This window comes from Emys orbicularis, chromosome 15 (genome assembly GCF_028017835.1).
Source record: "Emys orbicularis isolate rEmyOrb1 chromosome 15, rEmyOrb1.hap1, whole genome shotgun sequence".
NCBI classification, from domain to species: Eukaryota; Metazoa; Chordata; order Testudines; family Emydidae; genus Emys; species Emys orbicularis.
Window position 1 is genome coordinate 3,969,233 of NC_088697.1, and position 16,471 is coordinate 3,985,703.

Here is a 16,471-nt window from a genome sequence, read left to right on the forward strand (position 1 = left end):
CCCCCAGCTGCGTTTGGCTGGTGGGGTTCCCTCCCTGTTGCCCCTGCTGTATTAGTTGGCCCTCCCTTCCCCCCCCTGTAGCCTGCCCCGCCCGGTGTTTGCTTTGACCCCTTCGGGTTTCCCTCTCAGTTTGAAGCAACAGAGGGTCCTGAGGCACCTTTAAGACTAACAGAAGTATTGGGAGCATAAGCTTTCGTGGGTAAGAACCTCACTTCTTCAGATGCAGAAGGCTTGCATCTGAAGAAGTGAGGTTCTTACCCACGAAAGCTTATGCTCCCAATACTTCTGTTAGTCTTAAAGGTGCCACAGGACCCTCTGTTGCTTTTTACAGATTCAGACTAACATGGCTACCCCTCTGATACCTCTCAGTTTGGTTTGCCTGCCCCGCCCTAGCCATTGCCTGTGTGCTACCTGCCCCGCCCCAAACTTTAGTTTTGTTGGCCTGCCCCGCCCTTCCGCTTGTAGTCCTTGGCCCCTTTGTCCTTCTGCCCTCCCTAGTGTGCCCCGGTTGAGTCCATTCCCCAGGTGCGTCCCTGTCCCCTTTGTAGGCGCTTGTGCCCCCCCCTTTTCAGTTGTTCCCCCAACGTACACTGTTCACTGCCCCCCTGATGTTGCTATAGTCCCTTCCCTTCCCAGTGCAGCCGGAGGAGCCGGTATCCCTCCTTAGTACCTGTGCCCCCTCTTTTTGCCCCTGTGTGCCCCACCGCTGGCGCCCTCCTCCCCTGCCTGCAGCCTAGCAGGGAGGAGTGGTTGCTTTTTCCTTGTTCCCCTCCCCCTGCCCCAGGGGCACCCTCCCTCCCTTACCACAGCCTAACAGGGAGGAGAGGTTAGCCCCTTCCCCATATTCCCCCGCCCCTCCTGCTGGACCCTCCTCCCCTGCGTTTTGCCTAGCGGGGAGGAGTGGCTGTCTGTTACACCCCTCCCCATAGAAGGGCCTCTCCGCACCATCATGGCAGAGGACCCTGTCCCTCCCCCTGCCCCTGCCCCTGCCTCTGCCTCTGCCTCTGCCTCGACCCCTTCCCCCTCCCCTGCCTTTGCTGACCCCATGGTTTCCCCATTGCCCCCGCCTGCCCCAGGGGCTGGCCCCTCGGCTATCCCTGGCCCAGACTCTGCCGCTGCCACGGCTGCCCCCTCCACCGGCAGGAAGGGCCAAGGCAATAAGAAGGGCAAGGGCCCCGCCCGAAAAGCCAAGCCTCCTGCGGGTGGGGCTGCCCTCCCCGCCGCGGCCCCGCCACCTGCCGCGGCCCCTCCCTCTCCTGCCGTCCCTTCCACCAGCTCTAGGGGCGCTCCGTCTCAGGCCCCCAGAGCATACGCCCAGGTGGCCGCCGCCCCCCCCGCGTGCCACCGAACCATCCGCCCCGACCGCCGCCTCCGGACCCATCCCTGGCGGCCCGAGCGGGAGCTACGGTAGAAGGAGGAGGGGCGGCGGCAACAGCGGTAGCCGGGCTGCCAGGGTCGCCGGCGGTGACAGGGCCGGCGCCCTCCCGGGTCCCGGGGGTCCCGGATGCCCCTCCGTGCTGGGCCAGGGGACAGTCCCTCCGGACATGCCCCGTCGCCCGGCAGAGGAAGCACCGGGCCTCCCCCATTGAATAATGGACCCGGTGGTGGGCCCCCTGGTAGGACACCAGGAAGGACCCTTCGAGTGCCACTCCGTCACGCGCCGCCGGCGGTAGCTGGAGCTGGACCTGCCGGCGGAAGGACAGGATGTGACGGAGGGCGGGGTCCTTACAGCTCAGCGAGAGAGGGCTGAGAACAGAGATGGGCTTCCCCAGGGTGGAGAGGGCAGGCAACAGGGCGGCGTTGGGGAGGGAGGGCGGGACGGAGGTCAAAACCACCCGTACGCCCAGATCCTCCAGGGGTTCTAAGGGCACAAACACGCCCCCCACCGCCAGGCCCCTTTCCACCGCCTCCTGCGCGGCAGCCTCCGACGCCAGGAAGAACACGGCCTTCCCGTACGTTTTGGAGGCCGCCACGATGGCCATGGGCCCCACCACCCTCGCCAATGCCCGCACGTAGGTCTCGATGTGGGGCGAGGCGGGCACCAGGTGGCAGCGGACGCCGTTCCTCCTGGTCAGCGAGGGGAAGGGGCCCCGGCCGCCAGGGATGGGTCCGGAGGCGGCAGTTGGGGCGGATGGTGCAGCGGCACGCGGGGGTGCGGCGGCCACCTGGGCGTATGCTCTGGGGGCCTGAGACGGAGCGCCCCTAGAGCTGGTGGAAGGGACGGCAGGAGAGGGAGGGGCCGCGGCAGGTGGCGGGGCCGCGGCGGGGAGGGCAGCCCCGCCCGCAGGAGGCTTGGCTTTTCGGGCGGGGCCCTTGCCCTTCTTATTGCCTTGGCCCTTCCTGCCGGTGGAGGGGGCAGCCGTGGCAGTGGCAGAGTCTGGGCCAGGGATAGCCGAGGGGCCAGCCCCTGGGGCAGGGGGGGGCAACGGGGAAACCATGGGGTCAGCAGAGGCAGGGGAGGGGGAAGGGGTGCAGAGCACCCACCAATTTTTCCCCATGGGTTCTCCAGGTGCCTATGCTCTGCAGTTGTCCTTGCTGAACCTCACCACATTTCTTTTGGCCCAATTCTCTAATTTGTCTAGGTCCCTCTGTATCCTATCTCTACCCTCCAGTGTATCTACCACTCCTCCCAGTTTAGTGTCATCTGCAAACTTGCTGAGAGTGAAATCCTCATGCTGGACCATTAGCCCCATTCTCCAGCAGGGGGAGGTCGTGGCTCCGAGAGACACCGAAAGCTGCCCCGGGCACCCAGGGTAGGACTTGAACCCGGCTCCCCTGAGTCCCGGCCCGGTGCGTTAACCCCGCGGCTGCCCTGCCCATGTCCCCCTAGAATACGTGCGGGCGCACTGGCGAGAGGACACGTTCTTTGGGTACCAGTTCCTGAACGGGGTCCACCCGGTGGTGATCCGGTGCTGCACGGAGCTCCCCTGCAACTTCCCTGTCACATCGGCCATGGTGGCCTCCTCCCTGGGGGAGAGCACCAGCCTGCAGGACGAGCTGGAGGTAAGTGGGGCGCCAGGGACACCCCTGGGGGGACTTGGCTGCACTCCGGCTCCCTCCCCAGTGTCGCTCTGGGCACAAGCAGCCACGGGTCAGAGGTGTCCACCTGGCCCAACTCCAGAGCCAGGGGCTGTGCTCGTACTAGCCACTCAGCTCCAGGGGCTAGTCCCAGGGCACTGCTGCGGGGAAGCTCACAGCGCTGGCGTCTTGGCTTTCCCCCACACCCTGGGGTCCCTGCTTTGCACCCCCAGTTGCGCTGGCCCCCAGCAGCCCCCACACTCTGCTCTGCTCTCACTGTGCCTTGCAGAAGGGGAACATCTTCCTTGCTGACTATAAAATCCTGGAGGGCGTCCCGGCCAACACGATCAACGGCTACCAGCAGTACATCGCCGCGCCCCTCTGCCTGCTGCACCTGCAGCCCTCTGAGGAGCTAATCCCTGTGGCCATCCAGGTAACAGCCCCTGGTGCCCCCACATGCTGCCTAGTGGGACCTCCATGCAGCCCCCACCCCTACACAGTCCCAGGGCTGGGCATTGCCATCTAAGGGACTGGCCCAGGAAGAGAACCCAGGAGTCCTGGCTCCCACCCCCCCGCTCTAAACATCAGCCCCCACTCCTCTCCCAGAGCCAGGGAGAGAACCCAGGAGTCCTGGCTCCCAACCCCCCCCCCCCCCCGCTCTAACCATCAGCCCCCAATCCTCTCCCAGAGCCAGGGAGAGAACCCAGGAGTCCTGGCTCCCAGCCCCCCCTGCTTTAACACACTAGACCCCACTGCCCTCCCAGAGCTGGGGAGAGAACCCAGGAGTCCTCGCTCCCAGCACTCCCGACAGACACTACTCTGGGCCACCCCCATCTCCGCTGGCAGCGAGTGGGTCTCTGCAGACTCTCTGGCACCTGGCTCTGAACTCCAGCCCTTTGTCCCCGGAGCTGAATCCCGATGCAGGTGCCTGCACTGTCTGTCCCTTCCACAGCGGGGCCAGGTAAGGTTAGGGTAAGGGTACAGAGTAGGATTAGGGGTTAGGGTTTAGAGTAAGGTTAGGGGTAGGATATAGAGTAGGGTTAGGGGTGTGACAGGTTGAGTCACAGAAACCCCCTTGGGACTGCCACCTGATGTGCTGGGACTACCTCTGAGCCTGTTTTCCCTGCCAGCTTGGGACTCCAGAACCCTGCCTGGTTGTGCCAGACACACCAGCCTGCTACAAACATAGACCCAGGTCTGAACCATGTCCCCCAAAGCTGCAGGCTTATCTGAAAACAGTTTAAGAAGTGCTCCTGTCTCCAACACCCAGTTCCCAATGGGATCCAAACCCCAAATAAATCAGTTTTACTCTGTATAAATCTTATGCAGGTGTAGCGCCCCCTCTCCACCCAGTTACCTTTAATGCCAATCTGCTTACAGGTTTTGATGGACAGGTCTGGGTTCTTCTGGATCCCACCACCCACTCAGCAGAGTGTATCTTTTTTATTTTTTCCTATGAATTTATTTGGCAGTGCCTCCACCTCCCTCGCTCCTTCCTGGCATGGTCACCAGGGCAGCTTGGGAGGGAAATTCTAACCACAGGATAACCCCCACTTATTTGCCAGATAGTTGGAGACTTCCAAGAAATAACACAAACACATGCAATATATTTAACACAATAACTATATTAAACAGGAGACAAATATAACATAACAGGTGTGACAAAGTTCCTCCTCTATCTTGGTGGGTCCTGCGCTTATTGGCAGATTTTCTTGCCTCAGAGATTCACCATGTGGGTTGGGGAACAGCCCAGAGACCTTCCCCTCTGGAAAAACCCACAGTCCAGGTCAATTGGGAGATTTGGGGGAACCCGGGCCCACCCTCTACTCTGGGTTCCAGCCCAGGGCCCTGTGGACTGCAGCTGTCTATAGTGCCTCCTATAACAGCTGCATGATAGCTACAACTCCCTGTGCTACTTCCCCATGGCCTCCTCCAAACACCTTCCTCCTGGTGTCTGATAACGCTTGTGCTCCTCAGTCCTCCAGCAGCACACCTTCTCACTCTCAGCTCCTTGCACCTCTTGCTCCCAGCTTCTCACACTCACACCACAAACTGAAGTGAGCTCCTTTTAAAACCCAGGTGCCCTGATTAGCCTGCCTTAATTGATTCTAGCAGCTTCTTAATTGGCTCCAGGTGTCCTAATTAGCCTGCCTGCCTTAACTGGTTCTAGCAGGTTCCTGATTACTCTAGTGCAGCCCCTTCTCTGGTCACTCAGGGAACAGAAAACTACTCATCCAGTGACCAGTATATTTGCCCTCTACCAGACTCCTGTACCCCACTGGTCTGGGTCTGTCACACAGGGTAAAACACTGTTATTAGGGTCACCGGTGCCCACGCTGCTAATACCTGTGACTTTCCCCAGTTATGTGACTTGATGTAGTGAATGTAAAATTAGTGTCCCGTTGGTACGTGCACTTTGTTGGGGCCCTTGATGACCTATGACCACAAAGTTCTTCTCTGCAGTGGTTTAGCTGTGTGGCTGACTGGGTTACAGCCCAATGGACTCACAAGTGGGAGAAGGTGGCAAATCCCTCCATAGGTTTAATATGCAGCAGGTTGTAAAATCCCCAAATGTATAGTTTGGGGACCCCCTCACTCCCTGGCTTGAGGACACAGTTCAGGGAGTAGGGGGTCCCCAAAACAAATTCCCTGACTGACTAACTAAAAGATGGAGCACTCACAAAATCCATGAATGATCCTCAGGTTCAGAGATGACTCTGTACTCCTCGGTCACTGCAGAGGGGCTGATCTCTGCTGGCAGGGATCCTCCTCAGGCAGGAATCAGGCTGCTTCGGTCCCAGGATTTCCCCTCACCACAAAGGGGTGCAGGGCTCAAGGTGCAGGTTACACAACTGTTCTAAGATCCAAACTGTCGTCTCCTAGCCCAGCATCCAGACACACACACAGCAGGCAGAAGCCCTGGACTAGCAGACAGAGCAGAGCTGACCATGTGGTGACTGGTCTCACCTAGGGAGCCGGAGGGCAAACTCAGCCTGGTTGGGGAAGTTTCCCAGCAAAACTCTACAAACTGGGAGTCATCAGTGGAGAAGGGAAAAGCCCAGCTGAGGGATCTGGCTTTAAATAAATAAATAAAATTTTATTATTTCAGGTCCGTAGAGGCCAGTTCTCATGGGGAACCCTGCATGCAGGCCTGAGACTCACCAGCTCCCCACGAAGCCAGGCCTGCCCTTGCCCTGGCTGGCTCCAGACTGACTCCAAAGAGGCTTCTCCCCTTTCCCGAACTCCCTGGGAGGGGCATCTCACTCCCTATTGGTTGCCAGGCGGACTCTGAGTTTGCCTTGGCTCCCACTCCCTACCAAAACAACAAGGAGTCTGGTGGCACCTTAAAGACTAACAGGGACAGTGCACCTCTCCCTGAGTTGCCAGCAGACAGAGCCCCAGGAATATTGGTAATCTATTTGGCGGTTACACAGGGTAAACTCACAAAATGTTCACCCTCTATAACACTGATAGAGAGAGATGCACAGCTGTTTGCTTCCCCAGGTATTAATACTTGCTCTGGGTTAATTAATAAGTAAAAAGTGATTTTTACCATCATGTCCCCTCATCCTGGAAGCCCGGGTCCCAGCCCCTGGGTTCCCCAGGGGAAGCAGCAGGATTCATACCCCGGCCTGCGCCAACCCGCCCCCCCAGGGCCAATTCAATCAGGGTAGTTGTAGTCCACTCCCAATAATAGATGAGGTGTCAATGATTATCATTATTAATGATTAGTCTTGTTGTTTTTTAGGGGCTTATATAGTCTCTCTCTTGTGGATGGAAACGCCTCTCTTACCCTGTGTAGAATCACAGGTTTTTAAGGTCAGGCTTGACAAAGCCCTGGCTGGGATGATTTAGTTGGGGTTGGTCCTGCTTTGAGCAGAGGGTTGGACTAGATGACCTCCTGAGGTCCCTTCCAACCCTGATGTTCTTTGATTCTATGATCACAGTTACAAGATGGAGTTTTGGAGTCACATGGGTATGTCACATGTCCATGCATGACTCAGTTCTTTACAGGCCAATGCCATTGCCCATATGTTAGCCCGAACGTTCCCAGGAAAGCTCAGATGTGGATTGGCATCTATCAAAGTCCATTGTTAGCCAAGTACTCCCATTTACTTGAATAATCCTTTCAAACTATGTTGACCAAATCTGCCTTAGGTGCTTTCTCCAGCAAATATTTAAATACAAGCATAGAGACAATGCTCATAACTTCAGATATAAAAATGATACATGCATACGAATAGGATGGATACATTCAGCAGAACATAACCTTCGCAAAGATATGTTACATGGCATATGTAGCATAAAACATATTCCAGTTATGTCATATTTATATTCATAAGCATATTTCTATAAAGCATTATGGGTGCAACGTCACAAGGGTACAGAGTAGGTTTAGGGGTAAGGGGTTAGGGTTAGGGTACAGAGTAGGGTTAGGGGTTAGGGTATAGAGTAGGGTTGGGGTAAGGGGTTAGGGTATAGAGTAGGGTTAGGGTATAGAGTAGGGTTAGGGGTAAGGAGTTAGGGTTGGGGTATAGAGTAGGGTTGGGGTAAGGAATTAAGATTAGGGTAAAGAACACGATTAGTGGTAGAGTATAGAGTAGGGTTAGGGGTAGGGTATGCACACCCCAGTTGTGTATAGTTGCACACCCCAGCTGTGTGCATGTGCCCAGTTGTGTGTGTATGCACACCCCAGCTGTGTGCGTGTACCCGGTTGTGTGTATGCACTCCCAAACTCTGTGTGTGTGCCCAGTTGTGTGTATGCACACCCCAGCTATGCGTGTGCCCAGTTGTGCATGTATGCACACCCCAGCTCTGTATGTCTCCTCTTCCTAACAATGGATTTGCTGCACCGTCATGTCCCCTCATCCTGGCAGCCGGGTCCCAGCCCCTGGGTTCCCCAGGGGAAGCAGCAGGATTCACACCCCCGGCCTGCGCCAACCCGCCCCCCCAGCCCTCCTGTGTCTCTCCCCCCTCCCACCCCACAGCTCAGCCAGTGCCCAGGCCCCGCCAGCCCCATCTTCCTGCCCAGCGACTCCGAGTGGGACTGGATCCTGGCCAAGACCTGGGTGCGCAACGCCGACTTCCAGATGCTCAAGGCTGTCAGCCACCTGCTGCTCACCCACCTGATCAACGAGGCCTTCTCCCTGGCCACCCTGCGCCAGCTGCCCATGTGCCACCCGCTCTTCAAGGTGAGAGAGGGGCCGAGCCACCCCCCCAGAGGGGGCAGGGCCAACAGGCGCCCCGGGGGCCAGTTGTGCCCAGATGTGTCCATGCATAGCGGATGTGCCCAGATGTGCATATGGGTGTATGTGGGTAGGCCAGATGGGCCCCGCAGCCCAGCGTTTCATAGAATCATAGAACTGGAAGGGACCTCGAGAGGTCATCTAGTCCGGTCCCCTGCACTCATGGCAGGACTAAGTATTCTCTAGACCATCCCTGACAGGTGTTTGTCCAACCTGCTCTTAAAAATCTCCAATGATGGAGATTCCACAACCTCCCTAGGCAATTTATTCCAGCGCTTAACCACCCTGACACTTAGGAATTTTTTCCTATTGTCCAACCTAAACCTCCCTTGCTGCAATTTAAGCCCATTGCTTCTTGTCCTGTCCTCAGAGGTTAAGAAGAACAATTTTTCTCCCTCCTCCTTGTAAAAACCTTTCATGTACTTCAAAACTGTGATCGTCCCCTCTCAGTCTTCTCTTTTCCAAACTAAACAAACCCAATTTTTTCAATCTTCCCTCATAGGTCATGTTTTCTAGACCTTTCATCATTTTTGTTACTCTTCTCTGGACTTTCTCCAGTTTGTCCACATCATTCCTGAAATGTGGTGCCCAGAACTGGACACAATACTCCAGGCCTAAGCAGTGCGGAGTAGAGCGGAAGAATTACTTCTTGTGTCTTGCGTACAACGCTCCTGCTAATACATCCCAGAATGATGTTTGCTTTTTTTGCAAGTGTTCTACACTGTTGACTCATATTTAGCTTGTGGTCCACTATGACCCCCAGATCCCTTTCCACACTATTCCTTCCTAGACAGTCATTTCCCATTTTGTATGTGTGCAACTGATAGTTCCTTCCTAAGTGGACTACTTTGCTTTTGTCCTTATTGAATTTCATCCTATTTACTTCAGACCATTTCTCCAGTTTGGCCAGAGCATTTTGAATTTTAATCCTATCCTCCAAAGCACTTGCAACCCCTCCCAGCTTGATATCATTCACAAACTTTAAGTGTACTCTCTATGCCATTATCTAAATCATGGATGAAGATATTGAACAGAACTGGACCCAGAACCGATCCCTGCAGGACCCCATTCGTTATGCCCTTGCACCACGACTGTGAACCGCTGATAACTACTCTCTGGGAACGGTTTTCCAACCAGTTGTGCACCCACCTTATAGTAGCTCCATCTAGGTTGTGTTTCCCTGGAAAAGGAGCCACCACTGGTTTAGCAGAAGGTGCCTGGTCTCTGGCCCTGGGGCATCTGCAGCGATGTGTGTGTGTGGGGGGGTCATGGCTGTCTGCTTATCCTCCCCCCGTGTCTCTTCCTCCCCCCAGCTGCTGATGGGGGGAGGAAGAGCCGCTACATGCTGCACATCAACATCCTGGCCAGGAACCTGCTACTCAAACGGGAAGGGATTTTTGACAGGGTAAGATGACGCCACTTGCTACCTGCTCAATTCAGGGCACCCCGCCTACACCCCACCGAGGGCTCAGGAAGAAACCTAGTCAATTTAAGTACCCGCCCTTTCCCTCGGGGCTCAGGGCTCTACGGGTCTGCGGACCCTTTTCCCAGCGAAAGAACCTTACACACATCTATTTATTAGCAACACACACCGAATACGTATACCAAGCAAAGCCCTTATGCTCACCACTCCCTGTATCCAGCCAAGTTTCACCCGGCGGCCGGTCAGGAGTCATTCATCTGGGGTTTCCCAGCCATGCCCGGTCGTGCAGAGGGGTCAGAGTTCCAGCAGCTTGATGTTGCCCTGAAGTCCGGAAAACGGTTCCCCAAGAGCCCTGGTTTTCATGTACATGATATTGGTCAAACTAGCTCCTGCCTCCGCAGACATTTGATCTTTCATGCCCAAATTGTCACTGAGTTGTGACCTTCTCTGTTGGTGCAGATGGTCAGCATAAAACGCAGGTCAGAGCTTAGCTTCCAATTTGTTGAGTCTCTTTCTGTATCCTTCTAATTTCCCAGGGTCTTTACAACCTGGGTGCTTATAACTCTCCTTAGGGACATTCCTGAGGTGGGTGGGGGTGCTGAGTTTCACCCCAGGCTGGTTTAATATGGGTGGGGGGTTTGATCAGGTCTCTGGCCTACACCACGGTGAGGGGCATAACACCCCACTCCCCTCCCAGAGCCGGGGAGAGAACCCAGGAGTCCTGGCTCCCAGCTCCCCCTGCTCTAACCACTGGACCCTACTCCCCTCCCAGAGCTGGGGAGAGAATCCAGGAGTCCTGGCTCCCAGCCCCGCCTTGCTGTAACCACTAGACCCCACTTCCTGCTTGGCTCACAGCCCCCCTCCCCCAGGCCTGTATTGTGTGGCACCTTATGCTGTGTAACGGGGTTCACTGCTCACTGCAGGGGCTCCTCTGGGGTTTAGCTTGACACTGATCGGATACCCCTTCCCACGGCTCCTCAGCCCGTTGTCTCGATCTCACCCTCTGGGACTCAGGTAGCCTTCTTCTCTGGGGCTCGGCCCTGCGGCCCGATGAGTTTAGCTCTCCCCTTCTGGGGAAGGGGGGGTCCGTCAATGTCTCTCTTGGCCATTCCAGGCCATCCTCTGTCCAAGACTCTGCAGATCCACCGTCTATTCGGGCTTCCAGCCCATGAATCCTCTGCTCCATGACTCCAGTCTAAACGCTCCCAGACCCGGGCGCTACTTCCCTGGGCTCTGTCCTATTCTAGCCCCTCTGGGTTTACCACCCATCCGAGCTTCCTCCACTCCCCAGGGCTACTTCCCCCTTTGGCTTCTTCCCGTCATCTCTAGCAAACCTCCTGCCTGTCCGGGACAGTTTCCCCTTGCAGCCCCCTCCTGCTCGCAGGTCTGTTTAAGGCGTTGTCCATGGTCCCTTTCCCAGGGCATGAGCATGGGACGCAAAGGGGTCAGCACACTGATAGCCAAGGCCATGAAATGCCTGACCTACGACTCCCTGTGCTTCCCGGACGATGTAGAGGCCCGCGGGGTCGGCTCCATCGCCAACTACTTCTACCGGGACGACGGACTCAAGATCTGGTTGGCCATCGAGAGGTAAGGACCAGAGCGGGGCGGCGGGGGCAGACATGGAAGGAGAAAATCCAGCAGTGGGGGTGGGGGGGAATTCCCACGGCTTTTGGGCCTCCCCCACAAATTTTCCAAGTCGGGAAATCCGTTGAAGCTGTCCCTCCCTGACACGTGGTTCAGCTGTGACATTTGTGGGTGCAAAAGGGTTTTACTGAGAAATGCCCAAAGGCGGCGGGTGCGTCCGGGCCATGGGGTGATCTCCTGATGTGGCCCAGCTCCTGGGGTGGGGCTGATTGCAGACTCCGGGGGTATTGACCCATCCGGGCTGACACATCTCTGCTCTTCCCAGCTTCGTCTCCGGCATCATCGGACACTATTACCACAGCGATGCCCACGTCCTGGCCGACTGCGAGCTGCAGGCCTGGGCAGATGAGATCTTCCATGAAGGCTTCCTGGGGAACCAGGCATCCGGTAGGGGCCATGTGAACCCAGAGCTCTGCAGCCGCTAGTCACCGGGCTCCATTCGGGGGTGGCTGGGGGGCGTCTCCGGACTGCGTGTCTGTCAGCCAGATCCCAGCTGTTGTCAATGGGCATCTCACCATTGGAGTCAATGGGGCCAGACCCCAGCTGATGTCAATGGGCGTCTCTCCATTGGAGTCAAAGGGGCCAGATCCCCAGCTGGTGTCAATGGGCATCTCTCCATTGGAGTCAAAGGGGCCAGATCCCCAGCTGGTGTCAATGGGCGTCTCTCCATTGGAGTCAATGGGGCCAGATCCCAGCTGGTGTCAATGGGCGTCTCTCCATTGGAGTCAATGGGGCCAGATCCCGGCTGGTGTCAATGGGCATCTCTCCATTGGAGTCAATGGGGCCAGAACCCGGCTGGTGTCAATGGGCGTCTCTCCATTGGAGTCAATGGGGCCAGAACCCAGCCGGTGTCAATGGGCGTCTCTCCATTGGAGTCAATGGGGACGGATCTCAGCTGGTGTCAATGGGCGTCTCTCTATTGGAGTCAATCAGGGCAGACTCCAGCTCATATCAATTGGCCCTGTGGGAGGGGTCATGACCCCCGGATGGGGAGCAAGGTGTCCAACCCCATAGGGACAGGGTGGGCTGGGTCACGGTGGTGGGACAGGGCCATGGGGTGACTGGGAATGGCCCCACCATGGGAACGGGCAGGGCGGGGAGCTGGTGCGGGGTGGAGCTTAGGCCCGGAGCAAGGGAGCGACTCACCGGGGGAGGCTCTGGCAGAGGGAAGCATCGAACCCAGCTCTAGGGGTCCCAGCACCAAGGCCGTGGAGGGGGCAGGGCTGGGCTGGGTCCGTGATGCCTGTTCTCCATCCCGCAGCCTTCCCCTCGTCCCTGCAGAGCATCCCTGAGCTCATCAAGTACCTAACCATGTGGATCTACTGCTGCTCGGCCCGGCACGCCACCCTCAACAACGGGCAGGTAGGGAGAGGCCAGCCTCGGCGCTTGGGGCCCCATTCCCTGCTCCCCACAGGGCCCTGGGGTCCCGCCACCGCCACCCCCACCCTGCCCCACACAGCGCCCCGGGGTCCAGCCACAGACACCTCCCCCTGCCCCCCCCCACATGGGGCCCTGGGGTCCAGCCACAGACACCCCCACCCTGCCCCACACAGCGCCCTGGAGTCCAGCCACCGACACCCCCACCCTGCACCCCCCCCATGGGGCCCTGGGGTCCAGCCACCGACACCCCCACCCTGCACCCCCCCACGGGGCCCTGGGGTCCAGCCACCGACACCCCCACCCTGCACCCCCCCACGGGGCCCTGGGGTCCAGCCACTGACACCCCCCCTTCACCCTCCCCATGGGGCCATAGGGTCCTGCCACAGACACCCCCACCCTGCCCCACACAGCGCCCTGGGGTCCAGCCACCGACACCCCCACCCTGCACCCCCCACATGGGGCCCTGGGGTCCAGCCACCGACACCCCCACCCTGCACCCCCCCACACGGGGCCCTGGGGTCCAGCCACCGACACCCCCACCCTGCACCCCCCACACGGGGCCCTGGGGTCCAGCCACTGACACCCCCCCTTCACCCTCCCTATGGGGCCATAGGGTCTTGCCACTGACACCCCCACCCTGCTCCCCACCCCACTGACACCTCAATCCCCAGGACCCTGCTCTAGCCCCCAATCCCCCACCCAGCACCCAACCCCAGTGAGACTCCGGACACCTCAGGACCCTGCCCCAGGCCCCAGGCCCCTCCCCCACTGTCGCACTCAGCACCCCGACCCCGACCCTTGATTCTCCCACCTGTTGCCTCTGGGTGAGACTGTGACCAAGCCCTGGGTGCCCAGATCCCTTGGCTGAGCCAGACCTTCCCTGTGCTGGTGCCCCCTGGGTGGGGTGAGGAGGGGATCCCTGGCTGGACTGGGGGGGTCCCCAGCTGGGATAGGCCGGTCCCCACTGGGGCTGGGGAATCCCTGGCTGGGCTGGGGGGGGGGTGTCTCCAGCTGCTCTGACTGCGGGGGTCTCTCTGGGCCGCAGTATGAGCTCGGAGCTTGGATGCCCAACTTCCCGGCCACCATGAGACACCCCCCACCCCAGGCCCAGGGCACCACCTCCCTGGAGAGCTACCTGGACACCATCCCGGAGGTCAACAGCACCAGCCTCATCGTCTTCACCCTCTGGGTCATCTGCTGCGAGCCGGGGGACTCGGTGAGGACACGGGAGATAGGGGGCGCTGTGGGGCAGGGGCTCAGCAGGGGGTGCTCTCCCCTGGCAGGCAGGGCTGACCCCAGGGTGGCACTAGGGGGCGCTGTGGGGCAGGGAGTGGGGCGGGGGCTCAGCAGGGGGTGCTCTCCCCTGGCAGGCAGGGCTGGCCCCAGGGTGGTGCTAGGGGGCACTGGGCTGCAGCTGGGGGTGTCTCTTTAATGAGTCGTTCAGCTGAGTTCTCCCCCCCCCCCTTGTTGGCTGCACTTTGGGGGATTCCGTTCAAATGCCCAGAAATTCCACCGCGTTGTTTCAACCGGCCGCAGGATTCTCCTTCTCTCCCTGGCCTGAACTCTTCCCAGTGTTGCTATGCAGCTGTTAAACACCTGCCCCATGCTCCAGGGCATGTGAGGGATCCATGTGTAAACAGTTGCCCCGCTCCAGAGGTGGCTGCATCTCAGTGCTGGGCGAGGGGTACCTGTATAACCAGTTGCCCCAGCCCCAGAGGTGGCTTCATCTCAGCGCCGGGCGAGGGAGCCCTTCTGTGCTGTCACTCACCCCTCTCCCGTTCCCTTGCAGAGATCCCTGGGCACGTACCCTGACGAGCACTTCACGGAGGAGGAGCCCAAGCAGCTGATTGCAGTCTTCCAGGGGCGCCTGGCCCAGATCTCCCAGGAGATCCAAGAGAGGAACAAATCCCTGCCCATCTCCTACCGCTACCTGGATCCCCACCATATCGAGAACAGCACATCCATCTGAGCCCGACCGGCAAGCCCCAGGGATGGGCACCATGCGGCCGCTGGCAACTCTGTCCCTGAGATCCTGTCCTGGGAGCAATAAATCACAGCCTGGCTCCACTCTGAATGGCTGATTCCGTCTAGTGGGGTGTCACATAACCTGTGACCGTATAGATCATTGTTGAACCACTGTTATATATTTGCAGCAAATGTTGTACAAAGGTTGTTGTGTAAGGTGTCTATGGAAAGGTTATGGTTTGCTGGGTATGATTATGCTATCTGTGTGTGTGTGTTGTTTTTGTAGTTGAAGTTATGAATATTGGCTCTGTTCTTGTATCTCAATGTGTTTTGATTCTAAGTAGCCTCAGTGAAGCATTTGGTCAGCTTCTTGAGAAAGGACTATTCTCAGTAAGTGCCCAGTCAAGAAACACTTAACTGACAATGGACTTTGGGAGACGCCGATCCACATCTGAGCTTTCCTGGGAACGTTCAAACTAACATGTAAGCAATGGCGTCGGCCTGCAAACTGAGTCATGCTTGGACATGTGACTTGCCCAGGTGACTCCAGACTCCATCTTGCTACTCTGATTTTCCTTTCTTGGTAGTCCATCGAATCCGATGATGACAAATCTGTGCAGATCATCAGTTGTTGGTCTTATGGTGTGCCCTCTGGTGACTGTACAAGCCAATTCTAGAGGTGCACATTTTGCTGCAGATGGTGCATGGGAAGTTCGCGGTCAGTGGATTGTGCGCTGCTGATGCTCTGTGACGTCGTTCGCGTGCCTCTTGTAGACGCCGGCAACGGTCTTCCTCAAAGGCGATGCAGGTATTTCTGACTGTTGCACACCACTGTGTTCTGTCGCTGGCAGCATCCTCAAGGTCCCTAGGTTTGATACTGCTGTAGTGCAGATTGGGTTTGATTGTGTCCTTGTAATGTTTCTGTGGACGACCTATATGCCGGATGCCCTGGGAGAGCTCACCATACAGAAGTTGGCGGGGGATTCTGTTGGCATCCATGCGGCTGACATGACTGGTCCAATGTAGCTGTGACTTCATGATCATCATTTCAATGCTTGTCATCTGGGCTCTCTCTCGAGGACCTCGAGATTGGGCACTTTGAGAACAAAAGGTGTCTTTCCACGAGCAAGAGACTATAAAAGGTTGCTGCATCTCCTCCGTCTTGTCTTCAATCCTGCTTCTTGCCTCTGGAGGGACTTTGCTACAAACTGAAGCTCTGAACAAAGGACTGAATGACCCACCCCAGCTGTGGATGGACTCCAGAGACTTGATTTGAACCTGAAGTTTATTCCATCACTGCTACAAGCCTGAACCAAGAACTTTGCCATTACTGGATGTAATTGATTCCATTTAACCAATTCTAGCTCTCATCTAGATCTTTTTTCTTTTTTCTGGACTTGATTAACCTAACTCTGATGATATTTTTGTAGCCAATTTCAATACATCGGGGATTTTTTCCCCCCTGAACATTTCTTATATTCCATTTTTTCCCTCTAAGTTTATCTTAAACCCACCTCCTCCGCCCCAAAATCCAATCCATTTATTTTTCTGAATTATTTAGAAATCCACAGATCCTGGAGGGAGAGTTGTGGATCCCAGAAATTGGGGGAGATGTTACCTGTATCCCCAAATATGGCTCACATAGAAGCAGTTCCGTGCGCAGAACTGCAGAGCTGGTCATTAGGGCTGGATGGAAATAAATAAATAAACAATTCACCTCCCCTGCCTCTGCCCCCCCCCAAAAAAAAGAAAAGAAAAAATTAAAACAAAACATTTTCAATTCTTCAGTGAA

General features: G+C 57.1%; 2 protein-coding genes across 2 annotated transcripts in view; one reads left to right on the plus strand and one right to left on the minus strand.

Moving 5' to 3' along the window:
• LOC135889362 (zinc finger protein 208-like) overlaps positions 1-16,471 on the minus strand; it is a 510,343-nt gene that overhangs the window by 188,276 nt on the left and 305,596 nt on the right. The window lies entirely within an intron of this gene.
• Positions 2,497-14,683, plus strand: LOC135889448 (hydroperoxide isomerase ALOXE3-like). Its single transcript, XM_065417321.1, has 9 exons — positions 2,497-2,509; positions 2,831-3,003; positions 3,308-3,451; positions 8,007-8,210; positions 11,108-11,277; positions 11,600-11,721; positions 12,596-12,696; positions 13,760-13,930; positions 14,504-14,683. Exons 1-9 carry the CDS (start codon positions 2,497-2,499, stop codon positions 14,681-14,683), a joined length of 1,278 nt encoding a protein of 425 aa, XP_065273393.1.